The sequence below is a fragment of the Eublepharis macularius genome, chromosome 15 (assembly GCF_028583425.1).
Source record: "Eublepharis macularius isolate TG4126 chromosome 15, MPM_Emac_v1.0, whole genome shotgun sequence".
NCBI classification, from domain to species: Eukaryota; Metazoa; Chordata; class Lepidosauria; order Squamata; family Eublepharidae; genus Eublepharis; species Eublepharis macularius.
The window spans coordinates 58027275-58048535 of NC_072804.1; the positions used below are offsets into that span (position 1 = coordinate 58027275).

At 50.7% G+C, this 21261-nt stretch overlaps 1 protein-coding gene across 2 annotated transcripts in view; it reads right to left on the reverse strand.

Moving 5' to 3' along the window:
- The window catches only part of LOC129343141 (cytochrome P450 2G1-like), a 23435-nt gene continuing 2174 nt past the window's right edge, over window positions 1-21261 (reverse strand). Inside the window, exons 1-10 of one of the 2 annotated variants that reach the window (XM_054999177.1) lie at window positions 19425-19571; window positions 12239-12433; window positions 10125-10287; window positions 7708-7857; window positions 7183-7343; window positions 6410-6586; window positions 5338-5479; window positions 4477-4664; window positions 3993-4134; window positions 1-3032 (exon numbers count right to left, since the gene is read on the reverse strand). In XM_054999177.1, the coding sequence (XP_054855152.1) occupies window positions 2851-3032; window positions 3993-4134; window positions 4477-4664; window positions 5338-5479; window positions 6410-6586; window positions 7183-7343; window positions 7708-7857; window positions 10125-10287; window positions 12239-12415 (1482 nt within the window). In that variant the 5' untranslated portion in view covers window positions 12416-12433; window positions 19425-19571 and the 3' untranslated portion in view covers window positions 1-2850. Of the gene's footprint in view, window positions 3033-3992; window positions 4135-4476; window positions 4665-5337; window positions 5480-6409; window positions 6587-7182; window positions 7344-7707; window positions 7858-10124; window positions 10288-12238; window positions 12434-19424; window positions 19572-21261 lie in introns of those variants that run through there. The other variant, XM_054999178.1, reaches the window with a different exon arrangement.

Below are 21261 nucleotides of genomic sequence, written 5' to 3' on the forward strand. Positions count from 1 at the left end.
CATGTTTCAAAAGTTTATTTAATAATAGTTTCTACATCTCATTTACTTTAGTTGCATAGTTAGTTTTCACGGTCTAGCTTTTCTGTTTTCAGGAGGGAACTACTCCAACAGTCAGTTATCCCACTGGGAAGGGCAAAGACAAGAGAAGAAAAACAAGGGCCTAAGTCTTAAGCAACTAATGTTCACTCAAAGGGATTTGGGAACAGCTCTGTGTAATATTTAAGAAATAGGCAGACTTGGAGTCTAAAGCACAGCTGAAAGTCCAAGCGATGCTCTTTGACACACAGTCTCTGTATACGATCCTTCTTTCGCGAGGGCACTCAAGTGAAGGGAGATGCAATGGAGCCAGAACAAGTAGTTTAAAAGCCGAAGGCTCTGTCCATTTCCCCTCTCCACCTGAGGGTACTTTGAAAAGACAGAGCCCCATCAGTCCTCAAAGGGTTTGTTAATTGCATCTAATTAACAAACCCTCTGAGGGGAAATTGACAGAGCCTTCCCTTCTGTCTTTTTAAACTACACGTCCCAGCTAACAGTGCTCTCCTTTCACCTGTGTCCCCTAGTGTAATCCTGTTGCGTAGCGAGACTCTACAGATACAAGTTTGCCTCAAATTCCAATTCAGAGCTTTGTGCAAAGAGTTTCCAAAGGCCATAGAAAGTTACCTTCTCACATCATGCAGGCAGTTTGCTAACATTGTTCCATGAAACAGGGACAAAGCAGACGCCTCGAAAGGGCACGTGCCGTCCCTTGAATGTGTGAGATTGCATTGGCACAGGTGCCTTTAAATGAAAACTGGAGACATCCAGGAAGGACAGGTTCTTCAACAGCTACCAGCCATGCTAGTTAAAGAGAACTCCTGTCTTCAGTGGCAGGATACCCCAATTGCCAGCCTGCCAGGTGCGAGGGCCAAACAACTTTGCCCTGCCGTATCGGTGGGATTTCCTGAGAGCGAGGAGGGCGGTGCTGGTCTTGCGGGCCCTTGACTGAACCCAGAAGGGAAATGTGCATGTTCTTAGGGATAAGGGTGATGTCTGAGAGCCTAAGCGAGAGGATTCTGGGCAGAGGTTTATAGCGTAGGACTGCACCCTCTGTGGGTACATGCCCTGGCTTTCTTTTATGGGCCTGTTTCATGGACTTGTTTTTCATTTTATTTTATTTACTTGGCTTGTTTTATTGGCATGATTTGTTTTTAGTGTCTTGGCCTTTGTTTCATTGGTTTAGTTCTGAACTGCCTCAAGCAGGACTGGAGAGGCGGCGTAGGCATTTTCTGAACGAAGAAGAAAATCTATCAATGTGCTTTGTGTAAATTCAAAGAAATTGTAAGGAGCTTCAGTTCAGCTACTGGGTAGTTCTGTGTTGTTCAATAGGTCGGTCTTAGAATTGCTAATGTCCTGTCTCAGCATTTCTTCAACTCTGTGTATTGGATTTCCGCTGGTTTTAAAACTCTGCCAATTTGCATTTATAGACTTCATTCTATGGTTTATTGAAATGTCCTTGAAAGTGACTGTACTGACTCACACTGTGTAATCCGCCTCGAGTCTCAGTGAGAAAGGAGGACTATAAATGACAGAAACAAACAAACAAATAAACGTTAATTAAGTAAAATGTTGCTCCTTAATTCCTGTCTGCAGAGGGTCATGAACACCACAAATATAAAAAAAACCTCTTCCTTCTTTGTACTTTGCATTGTAATTAGCTTAACACACCGTCCGGGAATCATTTGTATTGTTTTCTCTGAGGACAGAATAGAAAGAGAAGCTGTTGCTATGGTTCCACACGCACCTTCCCTTACTGCACTTTGTAGCATGGCTTCAGCGGGTTTTTAGAATTCAGATTTTTTTGTATCTTTCATCTTCCGTTATAATCTCTCCCACTCCCAATACTGAGCTTTTCAATGTTTGAAAAGCTTCTAATCAAAGTGGCTTCTTTCTTTGCATCCATTTTTTCTCACTTCATTATCAGAAGATCCATTGATTTTATAAAAGTCCTGATTAGATTCCTTCCTTCCATAATTTAAACGTACCTAAATGTCTAGTAAAGGTAACTAAACTGACACATATTTTTGGTACCATTAGAAATTTGTGGGGACAGTGTCTTGACATACCTACCGGGTGGTCTCAGAGGTTCAAGAGACTATTATTACTATTATTTATTTATTAGACTTCCATTCTGCCCTCCCTGCCAACAGGGCTCAGGGTGGATCACATCATTTAAAAACAATAAACATAATTTCATACAATTTCCATAAAAACATTAAAAACATTATAAACAATCGAAAACAGTTTTAACAAGTGGATTTTTGGCCACTTAACTCTGCTGTTCACATCTCTCATTCTCCAGGACAGCCTCATGTTATTTTATTTTGATTTTAGCTGTAAATGATTTTAATCTATTATTGTAAGCTGCATTGAACTACAAGGAAAGGAGGCTAGAAATATTTTAATAAATCAATAAATCAAGCATGATCAAGGCAGGTAGTTTGCCAGAATTAGACAGTTTGCACAGTCATATCATTTTATATCTTGAACCTCTGCTAACTGCAAATAGATATAGCTATTAACTGTTACCACAAATTTATCTCAGCAGTCTTTATTTTAAACAGTATTGCCTGAAATAAAAAAATACCATAATAACATTGCCATCTTAACAAGAACCCTGACTGGTTTTAAAGCAAACTCAAGTCATGATTTCACATTACACGGCCCATTTTGTGTGTGTGTGTGAGAGAGAGACACGGAAAAAGAGAGAGAAACAATAATTCTGAAAACATTTTCGGCATAGAAATGCCACACTGCTTAGACGGAGACCCGAACCGGATCCTTGTGGACAAACGTCTGGCAGAAGCAGCAAGATCAGCGCTGCAGCATTGACAGCCGGTACGGGGGGGGCACCTTGCCAAGGTCGCTCACAGCAGGAACAAGGCTGATCTGCCCCGGGGGCACTGGCGATGTAAGGCTGAAGGCCTGCAGGATGGTGGTGAAGAAGAGGAACAGCTCCATGCGGGCCAGCCCCTCACCCAGGCATACGCGCTTCCCTGGGGGGGAAACAGGCAACTAAGGGACTGTTCAGCTGATCAGTCGATGGACCGGGCCCCTGGCCTTGGCCCATCTACTTACCTCCTGTAAGGCATGATGTACGGCAGAGAACCAGCCAGGGATCTAGGCAACCAGGTGGGCTTTAAGAGGAGGGAAGGGCAGAGCTTTGTGTGTACAACTCAGGCAATAGGGCAGAAGTGGAAAGAGAGGAAGGCTCCATGGGGAGGGTACACCTGGATGGCTAGCTGCTGAGAAGGTCCAGGTGTTCTGCTTCAAGAGACAGATCAAAGTAGACTAAACCCTGAGTGGGGAAAACCTAAGATCCGTCCTGAGGGAAGCTCCACAGCAGCCTTTGAATGCTTTCACAAGGAGAAAAACCTACAGAGACGTGGCTCGGCTCAGTAGGGCAGAGCCGAGAGGGAGTTGTGAGCTGATGGGGTGGGGGAGTCCTCCGATGAGCAACCATGGGGGAGGGGGACTTGCCAGGTTATGGGGGCTCGCTGGCAATGTCCTCATGTGGCCATTAACACACTGGCTTCAGTTCTGGGCACTCAAAAGTGATGTCAGCATGTTGCCAGGGACGCAGGGGATGCTCTGGTATTTGGTTTAATGGTAGAGTTTTGCCCCAATACCGGAGCATCCCTGGCTTCCCCCGTCGACACTTGGGGTGCCCTGAGAGTGACATCAGCACATCAGGTCACTGCTGGCATCCACCCCCCAACAGGGCAGCGGACCGCTGGGGGGGGGGGCATGGCAAGCGCGTTGATTTCCCAAGACACATCTACAAAATGGCCCCTTGAGACGTTAGCAATTCTCCCTTTCTCACACATTACCCGTGGCAGATGTGGCCCTGGCTATGACATCTGTTGCAGGCCCAGGACACAAAGAGATGCTTTGGCGAGCCTGCCCCGCCCCCTCCTGCTCGCCTGCCTTTTGAGGAACAGAAGGCCCCTCCCTACCTGCCGAGAAAGGCATGAATGCGTCCGCCTTCTGGAAGCGACCTCTGGCATCCAAGAATCTCCCGGGGTCAAAGTCATGGGGGTTGGAGTGCTGCTCCGGGTCGTAGTGCACGGTGGTGAGCAGCGGGTAGACGTAGGTCCCCTGCAGAAGTCAAAGCAGGCGTGGGCAGTGGGAGGGGCAGCAGGGAGCACGGAGCAGGCAACAGGAGGCAGCACCTGTGCCAGGCCCTGGAGGCTGGAAGGGGTGAAGCTTTTACTTCCGGAGGGAGCATCTCTGTGCATCTTAGCAGCAAGAATTCTGCGGGGCTTTTCAACCCCGAACTTGCTTTGGATGCTGTGAAGCCCTGTGAGGCTCCAGTTACCACAGAGAATTAAGGGCTTCCCCAGTCGGACTGTGGGGGGGGGGTGCTGAATCCTGCATGAATTCCCACCTTCCCCCAAATGAATCCCAGAGCTCCTCTCCATTCTTCAGGGGGAGTCTCACCTTCGGGATGAGGTATCCCCGGAAGTGGGTGTCACGGGTGACGGCGTGCGGAAGGCTCATGGGGAGGATATCGCTGAAGCGCTGGATCTCGTGCAGGGTGGCCTCGGTGTAAGGCATCTGGCTTCTGTCCTCCGTGGCTGGCACTCGATCCCTCCCAATCACTCGGTCAATTTCCTCATGGAGCTTCTCTGGGGGAACATATGGCAGAGATTAAAAAGGAAAGGTACTTACTCAACATCAGGAGAACGCAAAATTGGCACCCCAAACAGTAGCAGCCTTTCTCCTGGGACTCTTGGACTCAGAGCAAAACACTGTTTACGTTTGAGATCTGTACTTTGGCTTTTAAAAAATTGGAAGACTCCACCTTTGACACTCTCTGATTTAAACTCCCCCACCCAACAACATTGGAAAACACACCATCCAAATATTCGTGCCAGAATTTTGTTCTGAGGTTATGGGACTGTTTCCACTTCACAAAACCTACTAATTCTCAGTGACAAGCATATGGAACTTGTAGACTCCATGGAGAAAAAACCAGCAGGGGGCACCTCCAGATGCTAAAATGCAGTTTGTGGAAGGAGAACACATCTACTTTCCCTTCTGGAATCTTTGGCACGGACAGCCCAGAATGGGCAGGTTGAAAGAGTTTGTCCCTCCCATGGGAGTGCAAAAGCCCTTCGACTGGGGTTAACGTTTCTGGTGAAGGGCAAATATACCACTGTCTTCTACCATGTGACAACATCCGTCCATCTCCGGGAAAGGTACCAGCGGTTCTTTCGTGGGAGAACCTGGGACTGAGCCGAGGCTGCCCTGCATTCAGTGAAGCTCTTCCGCCCGTTGAGCCAAAGTTCTTCTCCTTACCTTGTATGTGAGGATATTTCAGCAGGATGAGAAACCCGTATCTCAGGGTGGTGCTAATGGTCTCTGTTCCAGCAAAGAATAAATTGAATGTGGACATCACCAAATTCTCCAGGCAAAATTCAGTCTCCAGGTTCTGCTTTTCCTGTAAAGGGTCACATGAGGCAGACACTGGCAAGTTTCAGATATTGTAGCCCAAGTTCACATCAGCCTTAGGTGGCCACAGAAAGACAACGCCTCCTGCCAACAACAGAGTTTGCTCTGTGGAGGACCACCAGACGTGTATCCTCTATGCGGACGAGACCACTCAGTGTGGACAGCTACTGGCTAATAACTCACACCTCCTTTGCTCATCCCCACAGGACAAAAAGAAAGACCTACTCGCCATCCATGGCAGTCCTCTATAGAGGAAAGTGGAATAAACTGGTAGTAATGCTTGGAGCCAAGAGGAGACACAACTCAATAGATGTATTCCTGTTTTACAAAACGAAGGGGGCATGGATGCCTAGAAGAGAGCTCTAGAGGGACAAATATGGATGGGGGAGGCTCGGAGCACCTTGGTGGGGGGCATGGTATGTGACCTGCTGCCCTACGGTGTGTGGGCCTTGGTCATGTGAACGGGCCCCGGGGCAAAGCTTTGTCTGCGGGTGCTGGGGCCTGTAAGCAATCCTGACATGAAAGAGCACTGCTGTATGTGGAAGGCCACCCCTTTGGCCATAGCCTGCACCATCCTACCAGGAGCCCATTTGGGCAGATCTGTGACGCCGACAGCGAAGGCGAGGCCTTCAAAGGCGGAAAATCCACGGTCTGAGATCCAGTGCCTCGCGAAGGCTGGGCGACTGATGTGCACGGTCTGTCTGCGCTCAGCATGTGCTTAGTCAAAGATCAATCAGGACAGGCCTAACGAGTGCCTGAGGCAGACTATCCCTAGCCCCGCCCACCCCCAGTTCCATCTAATGAACATGGGGCACAGTCCGCTGCAGGAAAGGCCCTCTTGCACAAGCGCCTTCGAAATGCACAGAACTTGCTCACTGGGGTGCCGTCGAGAGCACCCATTGCCTGGTTAGGGAATTACCTGCTCCATCTTAGCTAAGAAGCAGTCAATGTAATTCTGGGGTGCACAGGGGTCCAGCGAGGCCTTCTGCAGCATGACTCTCTCCAGAATGAAGTTGATAATCTCCTGGGAGCATTTGCTGCCTCTGTGGTGTGGTCCAGGGATTTTGTCCATGATCTCCGGGAAGATGTTGTACAGCTGTGTGTCGGAGGAGATACGGGGGCTGTGTTGGTTAACTAGGCTTTCTTTGCTGAGTGAATCCTGACAGTTCAGATCCCACAAAGGCCCTGAGACTCAACCTTGCCTGGAAGGTGACTTCTGCACACCGTTCCTTGGCACAACCATCTCCGCTATTCCTTTCGTAGAGTCTCAGGCCCTCTGCTGAACTCAAAACATGATTGAGCCCAGCAAACCCACCAAACCAAGAACCCTGTCCAATGGCTCCTGTTCAGGGCTCCTGATCCCAGCCAGTTTGGGGACAGATTGCAGGAAGTCGGGGGCCAAATCCAGCCTTCCGGGCATCAGAGCTCTCTTTCCCACCCCTCTGCATCATCCTGAGCTGCTTTGCTTGGGAGGGAAACTACAGCAAAGAGCTCACAAACCACACAAGAGGGAAGCCCCTCTTTTCCCACCCTACCTGCCCACCACATCCTGAGGGCCAGGATCATAAGAACGCTGAAGACTGTGGAATCCCTATTGCAATGGCTGCGCTGGAATTAGTCCGGCATCTCTGTCGGCCACTAATGGTAGGGAAATGCAGGGTTTGCTTACGGGGGCTGTCCTGCCAGCCTCACCTGGGCCAGAGGTGAACTGGCAACACGGAACCGTTCTGTTATCAGCCTGTTCAATATGAGGAATTTCTCATCGTTATAATCGAAGCGATCCCCAAAAACAACAGAGCAGATGACATTGGAGACAGCACGGCTGAGGATGAAGACTGGGTCGAAGGGCATTTCTAGTGGGAAGAAAGAGAAGCCGTGTCTGAACTGGGAAGGACACAGCCACACTAAAAAAGTCTACCACTGTATCCCACCCTAAGTGTCATGGCTTCCCCCAGAGAATCCTGGGATTTATAGTTCTGTCTCAGCGCTGAACGTTCTCTTCTCATTAGGACCTCTCCCAAAACAATCCCCGGTAGACAAAGAATGTACACTTAAGCCGTCTGTGTTTGTGGAGTGGATAGGCTCTAACAGCGCGATTCTAAGAGCACTCCTCTGGGAGTAATTCCTGCTGCCCCACTGAGTGGGCCAGAGCGGACCAGTTGAAGGTGGCCTTTTAAGCTTTCCCCAGACAGCAGAAAGAAATGGAATCCCGTCTACCTTTAGTTTTGCGGAGCTCCTCAACTAGGAACTGGGCCTCTGCCTGGATCTGCTCCTCGATGGATCGTTTTCCCATCCCGAAATTCCTCAGTGTGGAGAGAGAGAAGCGACGAAGGTGTTTCCACCTCTTCCCATTTGCAAATACAACCCCTGGCAAAGAGAACCCGTCAAGTTCAATCATAGGACCTCAAGCAAGCGTGGAAGATTCCCAAAGACATCTCAGTAGTTAATGTCAGTAGTTAAACTCAACCATGTCAGCTCATGTGATTCTAGATGCCATCGAGAAGAACCTAGAATGTGCCCAGCGGATGGAACTTCTCCCTCCCTACAATTTACAGGGAATATTTCTTCTGACCTTTATATGACAATCGCAAAGTCCACATAGATAAACAATATCCTTTAAACACTGGTATTTATATGTGTGGAGAAACACCCTCCATCCAAGAATTCACCCCAGTCTCTCCATTATTGTGACTGCTGTCTGTCCATGGACAGGTGCTTTACTGCAGAAAAGATAGCTGGGGCGGGGGGGGGGGCACGGTGGAGATAATCTCTCTCAAGCTCCCAACCCAGACTACGCACACTCCTGCTTACACTCCATTTCCATTTACTCCGGCTCAATCTCTGCTAGTAAGCCACACTGAGAACCATGAAGCTGGGAAGACTAAAGCAATAGAAGGAAAACCCCTCCTTTAGGACAGGAGGGCCGTCCCAAGGGGTTGGGTGAAAGAGAGATTATAAAACTCTGGCCGTGGGGAGAAGGCGGCCTTCCATTTTGGTAAGATCTGTGGATGTGCACGAGGCACGACGGACTCATCTTTCACCTAGGGACAGTGGAGAGGAGCCCCAGCCTAAAGTAATGATCTACGGTCATGATGAACTCTCACTTACTGCAACGTCAAGTAAAGCCAGCCTGTCCTAAATTAAACATCATTTTGGAAGTACTCAGAGAAGTACTTCCCACATTTCCTAAGTTTTCACCTTTGTTTCCTTGCTAAGCCCAAAAGCTCAAACAGAATGTGCATATTCTTTTATTAAACGTGTTTATGTCTTAAATGCTCCAAGTCTGGTCTCTATTCTGTCTCGCTATGGAAGTCTGGTCCTGGGAAGGGGCAGGAGAGAAACCCCCCAGCCCTGGGCCACAATCGCTCTGAAGTGCAAAAGTTCTGCTCGTTCGCTCTGCGCTTGCTAGCAGCTGCAGGCACAGCGACTAGATGAGGCCCCTCAAGGGCAACGCAGGAAGGGAGCGCTAGACGTGGGACTCCGTCGGGCAGGAGAGAGTCCTAAGAATCATTGGCAGCGGTTGGTGGTGTCACTGGCACCCTTGGGGAGCAGGGGGGAGGGGCACGTTGCCAAGTGGAGTCTTGGGGCAGCAAGATGTTTCTTCTGACCCCCTCCCCTCCAGGTCCAATCAGAAAGAAGCAAGTCCATTACTCCACATAACGCAAGGACAATTCCCCTGAGACTTTAGAAATGACCAAACTGAACATACGGTGGATCACGTGGTTTTTGTCTCCGGTTCTCCTAAATAACTACTGCCGCTTCTAGAGGGGTAGCCATATCAGCTAGTCCCAGCAAGCACAAGAGAGCGGCTCCGTGGGAGAGCAGCTGCTGGGCACGTAGGAAGTCCTGGGTTCAATCCTGAATGATCGTCTCCAGTTAAAGGATCTGGCAGTAGGTGACGTGGACGACCCGGAGCTGCTGCCAGTCTGAGCAGACGACGCTGACCCTGACGGGCCAGCTCAGTCTCAGGCAGCCTCCCGTGCGTTTGTGTGTGTGGTGCTTGGAGGTTCAGCAGATTCTGTGTGGACTAGAGCAGGGATCCCCAACCTTTTTGAGCCTGAGGGCGCATTTGAAATTCAGACAAAGTGTGATGGGCGCAGCTACAAAATGGCTGTTGCAGAAGGTGGAGTGAAGATCCTTGTGCTGAGCAAGCGGCCTCTGCCAAAGCAACATTTTTAGAAATCTGCACAGCCCATCAAACCTCCAATAGTCAATCAGAAGCCGCGGTTGGCAAAAGCCACTCCTGACCACACCCGCTTTCTAAAAACACTTGGTGGGCACTAGGAAAAGTCTCAACAGGCACAGTGGCGGCCCCCACGGTCACCTCGCTGGGGACTCCGGGGCTGGAGGCTGATTCATCAGACATCTAAAACATTATCCTGTATTTTCTGCACAAAATGTTTCCAATCCATTGTCGAATAGAACACACAGATCTAATATTAACAAATATCCCCCTAACCCGCCCCCTTTCTTGTGTATTATTTCAAAGGGAACATTCATAACAAGCCAGGGAGCGTCTCTCCAAGAAGGCAGAGAGGCCCCGGAGCAGCCCCCCTCCTCCCTTCGGAAGGGCTTCACTGCACCCCGTCTTCCTCTAGAGACACCCGGGACCCACCCCTGCAGTTTCCTCTCACCGTGCTCCTTGAAATCCTTGGAGAAGGCTGGCAGCTGCCCACGCCCGCTGAATTCTTCAGCCCGCTCCACCAGGGCCTCCTTCACCACCTTGTAGCTGCACAGGACCACGACTCGGCGGGCTCCCAGATAGACAGTGAACACCGGCCCATAGACCTCACTCATCTGCCCAGAGAGAAGCATCAGCACCGCCCCCCCCAGTGCCCCTCAAAGGGCATTGTAGGGGACGGGAAAGGGAGAGGAAACCACTAGCCAAATCTCCTCACTCAAAGTCTGTTTAAAAAATTACATCCCCCCCTAACTGGACTGAGTTTCTGAATTTCAGATATGAACAGGGCTTTTTTTCAGGGGGAACGCGGGGGAACGGAGTTCCGGCACCTCTTGAAAATGGTCACATGGCTGGTGGCCCCGCCCCCTGATCTCCAGACAGAGGGGCGTTGAGATTGCCCTCTGCGCTGCTGGAGCGGCGCGGAGGGCAATCTAAGCTCCCCTCTGTCTGGAGATCAGGGGGCGGGGCCACCAGCCATGTGACCATTTTCTCCGTGGGCCACCCACTGAGTTCCACCACCTCTTTTCCCAGAAAAAAAGCTCTGGTTATGAACACATACTTAGCACACACTTCATGTTTATGGAAGGGAGATTCTAAACAGCAAGCTGATGCTTAATAGATTTCTGTTTTGTTTGGTTTTTTCAAAGTGCCTCTAAAAATTAAACGCTGAAAACTTGGAAACTGAAAAGTTCTGGTATGAATTTCAATTTTTCTCCCAAATCTACACACAATTTTATTTCAGCATTCAAGACTCCCTGGCACCAGGTTAAGTAACTGACATTGCTGTGGATATAACATTGGCTGAGCGGAAGGAATTTTGAAAGAAATTCAAGGCCAAAGATGAAAGGACATTTGTAGCCACGGCTAAGGCAGGAGATGGTAGCCAGGCTGGGAGGAAGCTGTCTCAACCAGTGGAGTGTGGGGAGAGATGGTGGGAGGGGGATTGCCAGTCCACACAATCTCTGCTGCTTGCCCCCTTATGACGCTAAATTGAACACCACCACACTTCCTGTCTTCGTTTGCCTTCCGCCTTCCTCACTGAGACCCAAGGCGGGTTGCACAGTGCAAGTGAATACCGTATAATCAACTGCTCGGACATTCACAGAGCAAAGTACAATATGATTCGCAGCTGGGCCATTCAATGAACAGATACAAGAGGGTATGGTAGCCTAAATCTGAAAACAAGCATAAAGCCGAAATCCAGAGATGAAACCTTTCTGATACGAAGCATAACTAATTAACATGACACTTTTAGCAACATGGAAACTACCCAGTAGGAGCATATCTACATCAGCAGACAGTACCCAGCAGCACAGTCTATAGTTCCTGTATCTCTCAATGTATCTCTCTGAACTATTTCTTATGATGCAGCCCTATAATCTGAGTAGAAAGCCCTCCTGAATAATTCAGACTTGCATCGTTTGCTGAAGGCCAGGAGAGAGAGAGAGCTTTCCTGACCTCTTCTGGCAGACCATTCCATAAGGTGGGGACTATCACACAGAAAGCACGTGTGCGGGCAGCTGTTGACATTGCCCAACTGCAGGGAGGTATCTGCAGAAGGCCTTGTCCAGATGAGCAAAGCTGCTGTGGCGAAACACAGGGGGAGAGGCAGTTGCACAGATATGAGCAACTAAGGCCATGAAGGGCTTTGAATGGGACAGACACGACCTTGAATGGAGCCCGATAACTGATGGGAAGCCAATGGGATGACTGCAATATTTGGCACCAGCTGGAGTCTCGAGTCCACTTTGAGGGGAGACCTGTGTACAGTGAATTACAGTAGTCTAGTCTTGATGTTACTGTGGCATGAATCCAGATCGGTCATGTCAAGGCAGGGGGCCATCTTCCAGGCAAGTCGGAGTTGGGAGAAGGCCTTACTTGCTTCTCAGCAGGCAAACACAGGAGTGACAGGCACGGCTGCGTCCTTCTCACCTGGTTCCACCCTAGGGGGAAGACACCAGCCAAAGGCCACCTTTGGCCCAGGAGCCGGGGCTTGCAGGCTACTCTTTCTGCACGCCCAAAGGCCGCCCTCGAAATCTGGCCACCCAGGAGGGGGTGAGGACTCACCTTCATCAGGGACTGGATCACATTCTTGCGGTCCAGCTGGAGGAAGTTCCCCAGGAGTGGGAATGGGGTGGGCCCCGGGGGGAGCAGGCCTCTGCTCTCGGTGCTGCTCTTCCACCGCAAGAGGAGAAGGACACAAGAGACTCCAACGAGCAGCAACAAGATGGAGAGCGCCTCCATTTAGGACGCAGGGTGCTTCTGCAGGAGACACATGGAGGCTACCGTGAGGGGCTGAAGGCGGCCGCGGGTTTTATAACGCACACGGCATGGCTTGCTGCCCCTCAGCATACTGTACCAAAGAGGGCAAGTTATCTGGTAACCTGCATTTGGGCTTGGTTCCAAAGAATGTTCCAAGTTCTGCTGAAGATGTGCTTTCAAGGGGAAAGGTTATTCGCACCTTGGCCTAAGATTTCAGGCTTACCCTGTGACCACCCAGGGCCATCCGTCCCTTCCAACACTAATGCGAACATGAACTGCAGCTCCCCCCCCCCTGAGAAGACAGAGTGAAAAGCCCCGTAAAGAGAAGAGGGAAAGAGCAGAGAGCCAGGGGTAGCTGGGGGCAGGTTCCTTAGAGGGGAACAGGATTTCCATGGGTTGTTAAATACACAGACATGGGAAAAGATGGACCCCTTGCTGTGACAAAACCCCTTCTGTCTTTGTAAGCGCTTTGCGTGCCCGCCTGATCCCTGAAGGCAAATCCAGCCATTTGGGAAGTAGCGGCAAGACCTGTTATCATGACCCTTGGCAGAGGGCAGTCAGGCCTCCAGGATCCCAAAGCAACCAGCAAGGCGGCATCCTCCCTTTCTCTGCAGCTCTTCCAGGGCCCATGGGAGAGATTCTGCCCATGCATATCATATGCAATGTTGTATAATTGCAAGTGCTGAGTTAAAAGCAAGTTTCGTTTTCATACATTTCCCCCTGCCACAGATTGCTCCGACAAGGGCAACCCGAAAAGACTTCTACTGCTGTGATATCAACAGTGTAGCTCAAGAAAACACGTTGGCACTCTTCAGTCTGCAAATGCCATCACTGCCAGCCTCCAAAACCCTGGGAGTGGTCAGGATTCTACCACTCTGCTCCCGGCAGCAGACCTGCTGCGAGGAATGGCTGGCTCAGAAGAGCAGCAGGCAAGCAAACAACTCCGCTCACGATGACTCTGCCTGTTTGCCAACGTAGTATTTACATTGGTTCACCATTGCATAGGAAATCGCTCTGATGCCGAAATGTTGGCAATGTAGGATAAATAAGTAACCAAGAAAAGCAGAGCAATTCGGAGAGCTCAGCTAAATGTTTGTGCGTGTGTGTTGATGAGGCAATAAACTCACACAGAGTCCACTTAACGTCAGCAAAGCAAATAAGAGTCCTTTTCTTTAGGAACTCCTCTCAGGATAGGCTAGAATGTAATCTAACCTACCTAAGCTAGGATGCTGGTGGATACAGGGAGCAGGCCCTGAGTCCTCCACGGCAGCCAGACGGAGAGGGGGTGTGCGTGTGAAGGAAGGAAGGAAGGAGTTCCCTGAGAGGCTACATGTCAAAGGGATATAGCATCAGACAGAGCAGCATGGTGTGTCTTCCTCTCTCTTGTAAGCCCCTCTGTAACCTGAAGCCAGCAACAAGAGACAGCATAGAAGAGCTTCACTTCTTACATGAAAGGGGATGGGCCTTCCTTTGAAGCCATCTTTCTTTCTTACAGCCGCCTTTCTTGAATCAGTGACAAATGGAACCATGCACATAACCTTTTCAAACCAGACTTTAACACAGTAGAATGTCAAATGCTTATCTCCTGAACACAGAAAGACGCCCTCCCTTGCGGATGAGTTGACCTGCAAAGTAAGGGGCTCCTTCTGCCAGGGGGGCCTTTCCCACGTTCCTGGTGGTGGAGGGGTGGGGGTCCGTTTGGTTCTCTCTGCTGTGCTTGGGGTGCTCGAGCATCCCAGCTGCGCTCTCCCCCGCCTCCCGCCCCAAAGCTCTCAGACCGGCTCTTCCCCAGAAGGCAAAGTTACTCTCCAGCCATTGGGCTGGCCAGCGGATGGCCTGCAGATTCCAGTCCTCCGGCCTGAGAAGAAGTCAAAGCTTGTGACCTTTTCGACAGCCAGCCAGTGAGCAAGAGCGGGGGCAGATATCAAGCACCGAGTGGAAGTGCAGTTTGGGCCATGCGTTCAGACGGCCAGGCAAACAGGACCAAGAAGAAGCCTGCAAGAGCAGCGGAGGAGGGAGAGGGGATGCTTTCTGTAGTTTGCAAAGAAACGTTGCTGCTCTGGCCACTGGCCATTCAGCCTTGTACAACTATTTCAGAATATCAGAGTGTCAGGTCAAAGACTCAAAGGTCATTGAGGAGAGGCACATCCATCCCAGAGTAATCTCTGGCATCCCAGACTGGCCGCAGAACCCAGCTGGCCTGCAAGCTGCCAAGGCTCTTGAGAAAGGAGTGCTCCGTGCCAGGAGTCAAAGCTGGACCGGGCATCTCTGGGCACACGTGGACCTCTGCCCCTCCCCACTACCACACCGTCCTTTCTGAAGGTCACGTGCTGTGCCTTGGGTTCTATCAGAGCAGGGGCGGGTTGGACCCATGACTCCTGCTCCCCTTTCGCAATGTCAGAGGAGAGGCAGCACACCCAGGCTGGCATCACGTGATGTGCCAGTCTCCGCAAGGTGAGAGGAATCTGGCAGGGGAAGTCCCGCCACAAATGTGCCAAATTGCAGTAATGCAAAGCAGGAATCTTTCCATGCCAGCTCCCCTTCTTAGCCCCTGATAAAATCTCAGCCCCAAGGCCTACAGGTTGATTTATCATCCTCATTAATTAAAGCCACATTCCTAAGGCTCAAACCACACCACCTCTCGGGCTGGGCATGTGCAATTGGATCTTGAGTCTCAGTGAGAGAGGCAGGCTATAAATTAAGTAAATAATTTTTTAAAAAATCTTCCCAGAGGAAATTTAGCTGCAAAAAGCAGCCAGAGAGAATGCAATCTGAAACTGGCAAGTATGCTGTGGAAGGGAGGGGTGATAATTTTCGTGCTTGAAAATCCCCCCATTTCTTTAGCTTCTACAATGGGTCTCTCTCTCTCTTCCTTGCTAGAGATAAGGGTGGGGGGGTTCAGGAGCAACAATGGAACAGGGGAAGGATTAACCCCCCTTCAGCCATGCTAATCTTGCATGGTTCTGCTGTCCGGAAAACTCTGTTCTAGAGATCTCTTGCGGGGTGGCAAATAAGCTGAAGTCCCCCTGCAAGATTTGAGTGAGAGTCTAGCAGCTCAGCTTTAGCAAACGTGTTTTGAAAAGAAACAGGTTGCAGCAAACCTGGAGGTCCAGAGGCCCCCTGCTAAGGCCATTGCGCATCACTGAGCGAAGCCCCCCTGGCCACTCCCGGAGACTTGCAACAGAGACCATCACAGCAGCCAGAGGTAACTTCCCCACTGGCGCACTCTTTCCACACGGGTGGCCTTCAGACTGCTGCGGAGTGGCTACTCCGCAATTGCCTGGAAATGGAATTGAAGCAGGGCTCCACGTGGCACTCGATAGACTATCACATCCCCGATGGTTGTTGTGGGTTTTCCGGGCTATATTGCCGTGGTCTTGGCATTGTAGTTCCTGACGTTTCGCCAGCAGCTGTGGCTGGCATCTTCAGAGGTGTAGCACCAAAAGACAGAGACCTCTCAGTGTCACAGGTTTATTAGTGTCACGGTGTGGCACTGAGAGGTCTCTGTCTTTTGGTGCTACACCTCTGAAGATGCCAGCCACAGCTGCTGGCGAAACGTCAGGAACTACAATGCCAAGACCACGGCAATACAGCCCAGAAAACCCACAACCACCATCGTTCTCCGGCCGTGAAAGCCTTCGACAATATATCACATCCCGCTTAGCAACTTTAATCTCCATCCCCATAACAAAGTCACCAGCCATCTCCCCCTTTTAAAACATTTGCCTGGTTTTTTAAAAAATCACTTTTAATTAGGGCATGAGTGCAAGAGAGGACTGAAAAGAGAACTCCACTCCGCTCCCCTTAAGTGAGTGGCTCTGGGGCATTCTTAGCGCCGAAGGTTGCCTGGCAGGAGGGAGAGAGGAAGGGAAGGCAGGCGGGCAGTTGGGCAGGCGGGAGGGCCCATAGGGGCCTGCAGAGCCTCTGCTGCCCCTCGGGTCCTCCTCCAGAGTTGCTCTCCACCTCTTTCTCACAGCTCTCCCTTTTCTCATTGCTCTGGGGAGGGGTGGCTTTTTCAATCCTTGCCCGAGGGCACGTGCGGTGCCCACGGTTTTACTCTGCATAATCCTTTTAATTAAAAATAGAAAACTGTTGGGTGGGGTGGGAGCCAGGCAAGGACCTGGGATGCCAGCAGTTAGGCCACCCTGCCACCCTTCTTGCCAGCTGCCCCAACAGCACTTTGCCAAGCCACCCTGGCACCATTTGGGGCTGCAACTTGGCTAAAAGAAGGACATGCGTCACACAAGCAAGTGGGCACCAGGGAAGACACTGGAAGCCGGATTCCTTGTGCCAACTAACCAGGCCCATGTGGATCGTGCAAGACGGATATGTGAGCCGCACTTTCTCACTGAGGAAATTAATCATCTAAACCACGCACTTCAGGCCAATGGCTACTCCAGAAATGAAATCCGAAGAGCAATCAAACCCAGGATGAATCAAACAACCAAGGAAAAACAGTCTCCTACAGGAAAAGTGTTTTTGCCATATATCAAAGGAATTACGGATCAGATGGGAAAGCTTATGAAAAAGCATAACCTTCAAGCAGTGTTCAGACCCACCCGAAAAATACAACAGATGCTACGATCAGCAAAAGACAGTAGAGACCCCCTCACCTCTGCAGGAGTATACCGCATACCCTGCAGCTGTGGACAAGTTTACATCGGGACCACAAAGCGTAGCATCCAGACAAGAATAAAAGAACATGAAAGACACTGCAGACTTGGACAACCTGAAAAATCAGCAGTGGCTGAACATAGCCTAACGCAAACAGGGCACAGTATCTTATTCCAGGACACCAAAATACTGGACAACACTTCCAACTACTTTGTCAGACTGCACAGGGAAGCCATTGAAATTCACAAGCATAAGCAAAACTTCAACAGGAAAGAAGAAACCTTAAGAATGAACAGAGCATGGTTTCCAGTTCTGAAAAACACCAGGCTAACAAAACATTCTATCCCCGACAATAGCCCTGCAGAGAAGATTAGCACATCAAGCCCCAATCCATATGCAAAAGAACCTCCTCAGGACACAGTGAAGCCTCCCGCCATTAGCATTCCACACCCTGGGAAACTCTTACAGGATGACTCAGCTCAACCCCACCCCTCCTGAGGAGATACAAATGACCTACATCTTTTCCACACTGTGACACTGAGAGATCTCTGTCTTTTGGTGCTACACCTCTGAAGATGCCAGCCACAGCTGCTGGCGAAACGTCAGGAACTACAATGCCAAGACCATGGCAATACAGCCTGGAAAACCCACAACAACCAACTAACCAGGCCCACTTCAGATAACACACCAGCCCAACATTTGAGTGGGGAGCAGTCTTTATGGTCCTGGCTGCCCCCTCCATTACCAGTGAGGAATACTGCTGTACTGCCGTATCACCCAGCCATTCAACTTTGTGGCCTGAGTGAAGAAACTGTGTGTGTCCCTTCTGGAGAAGGAGGCCACACAAACCACTGGCTCCACTAGAATGCCCCTTAGCAGCTGGCTGGCTGCCACTCTGGGGAGAATGCCTGCCTGATCCTGCTGCCGGGGGTCGGGACAGCCCTGGGTCAGTCCATCCTGGAGACCCTGATGCAGGGTGATGTGGAGAGGCCATGGCTCTGTGGTGGGGCATTGGCTGTGCATGCAGAGGAAGTCCTAGCCCCTGCCATCTCCAGATAGAGAGCCAGTTTGGTGCAGTGGTTAAGAGCGGCAGGACTCTCATCTGGAGAGCCAGGTTTGATTCCCCAGTCCTCCACTTGGAGCCAGCTGGGGGACCTTGGGCTAGTCACAGCTTTCTCAGAGCTCGCTCAGCCCTGCCCACCTCACAGGGTGATGGTTGTTGTGGGGATAATAATGACATACTTTGCAAGCAACTCTAAGTGGGCATTCAGTTGTCCTGAAGGGCGGTGTATAAATCAAATATTATTATCATAGAAAGAGTTGGGAATCTTGGACACTTTCTGCCAGCTAGAGTGGACAGTGCTGAGCTCGGGGGGAGGGCTGTTGCTGACTACATAAAAGGCATCTTCGCGTGTTAATATTGATACAAGTTCAGTTGCCCGTTTCTGACAAAGAACTTGGACTTTTCCAACTTTACAAGAGAGCAAATTCCCACAAACGAGCACAACGGTGGTCTTTACAGCTGCCGTACCTTCCGCCCAGCCGCTTGGCCAGCAGCAAAGAAGTGTGATTGCCCTCCTTAAGATAGCCAGAATTGCACATCCTGTACAAACAGCTTTTGAGATTGTGGGGGACTCGCTTCAGTAATCCCCTCCACCCTGGACCTGAAGTTTTGACTGATGGCCCAAACCCCTTTCCTATTGTACCTGTTGGGCACTCTTGAGGAAAAAGAATGGAAGAGCCCCTCAGCGCTGGAGGGAGGGTGTCCCATGCGGGCACTGGGGGGGGCACGTGACTCTGGGAGTGCCCAGGAATGGCAGCACTTGGGGCTAAAAAGGAGCTCCATGGCTAAAATGGCCGGGGAGGGTTAAGAATGCCCCTCCCCGACCCACGGCTCAGTCCCAGTTGGGCCCCAGGTGGCTGCTGTGAGTTTTCCCGTCTTTCTCTGGAAGCCACACGGGCCATCCAGCCCCGGTCCTCACTCCTCCTGCACTGCCTGGCCCTCCTCCTCACCTCTTCCTGGGGCGAGGAGCATCGCCCAGCTTCTCTGCCCCCGTTTTGGTGCTGGGGTACAATCCTGGGAACCCGACTGCAGCACAAGCAAAATGGATCTTGTAAGCAGCGAAAGGATGGATCGGGATGGGGATGGGAAAGAGCCCCGGTGATTTCCCGAGATAGGGATACCGTCTGCCTCTCCCCCCCCCACACCGCCCCCCCCGCCCCGTCCGGCAATCTCCAGACACACATTCATCATGTTTAGAAGAAGACAGGCACCCCTAGAAATTACTTACCCACAGCATCAGGGTGGATTCTATGGGGAGGAGAGGGAGGAGAGACCCTCCCTGTTGCTATTGGACAGAACTAAACCAATGCTTACCTGCACAGGGTCATGTTGTTTAAAGTTTTCTAGCAAAAGGGCTGTAAATCTTGTAAGGTGCTGGTATTTGATCTAAAGTTATTTCAACAAGCTAGCAAAATAGCTAATCAGCGTGGCAAAAAAACCTTTATCATCTCAGGCTTGTTTGGACAGCTTGTCAAAAACAACTGGTTCAAAGGAGGTGGCATTTCAGAACAGGAGGGAGCAGGGGTCGGCCGCACCCATGCGCACCTCCCACGGGTCTGTCTGTCAGTCTCCTGTGGGCTGGGTGAGGCCTTCTGCTGTGGTTGCGTCTGACTCCTCCGCCCCTGCTGGTTAGAGCTTGGTGGATCTTCCTGGCTCTACTCCACAGGGACTGAGGGAAACTGTTGGACTGATATGTTGAATGCTGTATCCTGGAATAATTTTTGTATTTCTAATTTTCTCGTACTCATATTAGATTTTATGGTGTAGTTTTATATATGCTTATGTATTTATATTCCTGTATTGTATGTGATTATAATGTTGTGACCTGCCCTGAGCCTGCCTGCTGGGAGGGAGGGCCAGAAATCTAACAAATCAAATCAAAGGAGCACAGAAAGCCCAGTTTCTCAAGGCAAGGAGTTCCTCTGATGCTCGCTTGCCTTTCTAAGAAGGCTTTGGTCTCTGAAGAGGTCCCTGCTAAAAACTCTTCCTTGCACTGCAACCATCCACCATCGGTAAAAATTGTACAAACCAAGTATGGGGGTCTAAGAGCCCCGTGGCGCAGAGTGGTACGCTGCAGTACTGCAGCCCAAGCTCTGCTCATGACCTGAATTTGATCCTGGTGGAAGCCGGGTTCAGGTAGCCGGCTCAAGGTTGACTCAGCCTTCCATCCTTCCAGTAAAATTAGTACCTAGTTTCCTGGGGAAGGCATGGCAAACCACCCTGTAACAAAAGTCTGCCAAGAAAACGTTGTGATGTGACGTCCCCCCATGGGTCAATAATGGCTCGGTGCTTGCACAGGGGACTACCTTGACCTTAAGTATGGGGGTGGGGAATGCAAAGTACAGTCCAAATCACTTCTTCAGGCCATACATGCAAAACTGCTAAAAGCTTTGGGGTCTGTCCTGCTGTTTGAATTCGCCTTGCTAAGCTGGCATCCAGCCCAAAGACTTGCGAGTCCAAAGGCCTGGCTGGGAGGGCCGTGGGCTTTCTGGAACCCCCAGGGCACGAGGGAAGGGGGCTTGGGGTCCCGTTCCTTCCCAAAGGCGCCCTAACGTGCTCTAGTTCTTCTTTGTGGAAAGCCTCCTGCCTGAAAAGCACTCCTCTGCGCAGCCTCCCCTTCCTCCCCTCACAGCCAACCCCGAGGCCTGCTTGGGATGCTTCCGATGGCCCCAGAATCACACTTCTGTTTGCATTCTACCCGGACCCCTACAACAGCTGCCCCTCACCCTCCCAACTTGTGCTTGGCTTCCCACCTTCCCTTCAGCCACCTGCCACTGGATCCACTGGGGGCAGATCATTCGTAGTCTCCACTGCTTCCCCCCCCTTCCCCATCCCTCTCATACAAACTGAATTTTCAGGCACAGCATCAAATGTGTCTCACGCCTGCTCTTGGCCACAATCCCATGAGACCAACAGCACATGATTGTCAATTATGACAGCAGGGGTTAGGGAGAGCAATTGCCGTTTGGGCCTCAGAAGCCCCCGTGCTTGTGCAGGTGAGAGAACCAGATACCACAAAGCCTCTTTTTGGGGTGATGCCAATCATTGCTGAAGAATGTCTCTGGTCAGACAGCACATCTGGAGAAGGGCAGCTTCGTGCGCTGTGCTTGAACAGGAATGGGGGCTCAGACAGGTGAACCCTGCAGGTGAC